A 1,346-nucleotide genomic window follows, 5' to 3' on the forward strand; every position below is an offset into this window, starting at 1 on the left:
CCCCCCAGTCCCTGCTCCCCCCTCTTTCCTTAGCCCCCCTTCCCCAGCCCCATGTGTCCCTGTCCCACAATGTTCCTGTTCCCTTGTCCCCCCCGTGTCCCCGTCCCCCCGTGTCCCGTCCCGGTGGCTGACCCAGGGTGGTGACCAGGTCGCGCAGGTCGGGGGGTCCCCCCCCGTGCAGACACTCCAGGGCCTCCAGCACCTCCAGCGAGTTGCCCACGCAGCGGCCCAGCGGCTCGTCCATGCGGCTCAGCACGGCCGCCGTGCGGATGCCCAGCCGCTCGCCCACCCCCACCTGCGGGCAGGGGGCAGGGATCAGGGCAGGCAGGATAGTGCAGGGAGTGCAGGCAGGGATCAGGGCAGGCAGTGCAGGGGGGTGCAGGCAGGGAGTGCAGGCAGGGATCAGGGCAGTACAGGGGGGTGCAGGCAGGCATTAGGACAGGCAGGGCAGGTAGTATAGGCAGGGATCAGGACAGGCAGGATAATGCAGGCAGGGATCAGCACAGGCAGGGCAGGTACTGTAGGCAGGGCTCAGTGCAGGCAGGACAGGCAAGGAGGTGCAGGCAGGGCTCAGGACAGGCAGGGCTCAGGGCAGGCAGAGCAGTGCAGGCAGGGCAGGCAGGGCTCAGGGCAGTGCAGGCAGAGGTCATTGCAGGCAGGGAGGTGCAGGCAGGGATCGGGGCAGGGCAGGCAGGGATCAGGTCAGTGCAGGGGGGTGCAGGCAGGGCAGGTAGTGTAGGCAGGGCTCAGGGCAGGCAGGGCAGGGCAGACAGGGCTCAGGGCGTGCAGGCAGAGCAGGCAGAGGTCATTGCAGGCAGGGAGGTGCAGGCAGAGCAGGGCAGGCAGGGCTCAGGGCAGGCAGCACAGGCAGGGCTCAGGGCAGTGCAGGGGGGTGCAGGCAGGGAGTGCAGGCAGGGATCGGGGCAGTGCAGGGGATGCAGGCAGGGCAGGTAGTGTAGGCAGGGCTCAGGGCAGGCAGGGCAGGGCAGACAGGGCTCAGGGCGTGCAGGCAGAGCAGGCAGAGGTCATTGCAGGCAGGGAGGTGCAGGCAGAGCAGGTAGGGAGGTGCAGGCAGGGCTCAGGACAGGCAGTGCAGGCAGGAGGCATCCCCAGCGCCCGCGGTGCCGGGGCAGGTGGGGGTCCCGGGGGCTCACCAGGCTGTGTGCCAGCTCCCGTGCACTCTCCAGCGTGGGGAACAGGGCCGCGCTCCCAAACTTGACGTCCAGCACCAGCGCCGAGAGCTGCTCCGCTGCCTTCTTGCTGAGGATGGAGGCTGGGCCAGGGGGGGGGACTCGCTGGGTGCTGCCCTCACCCCCCCACCCCAGCCCTGTCCCGAGCCAGGGTCC

General features: G+C 69.8%; 1 protein-coding gene across 1 annotated transcript in view; it reads right to left on the bottom strand.

The window, feature by feature from the left end:
• Positions 1-29: 29 nt before the first annotated feature.
• Positions 30-1,346, bottom strand: part of TYMP (thymidine phosphorylase) — a 14,083-nt gene continuing 12,766 nt past the window's right edge. The window contains exons 4-6 of the mRNA XM_014961948.1: positions 1,155-1,273; positions 133-295; positions 30-82 (exon numbers count right to left, since the gene is read on the bottom strand). Of these exons, the coding sequence (XP_014817434.1) occupies positions 30-82; positions 133-295; positions 1,155-1,273 (335 nt within the window). The remainder of the gene's footprint in view (positions 83-132; positions 296-1,154; positions 1,274-1,346) is intronic.

This window comes from Calidris pugnax, unplaced genomic scaffold (assembly GCF_001431845.1).
Source record: "Calidris pugnax isolate Ruff unplaced genomic scaffold, ASM143184v1 scaffold459, whole genome shotgun sequence".
Lineage (NCBI taxonomy): Eukaryota > Metazoa > Chordata > Aves > Charadriiformes > Scolopacidae > Calidris > Calidris pugnax.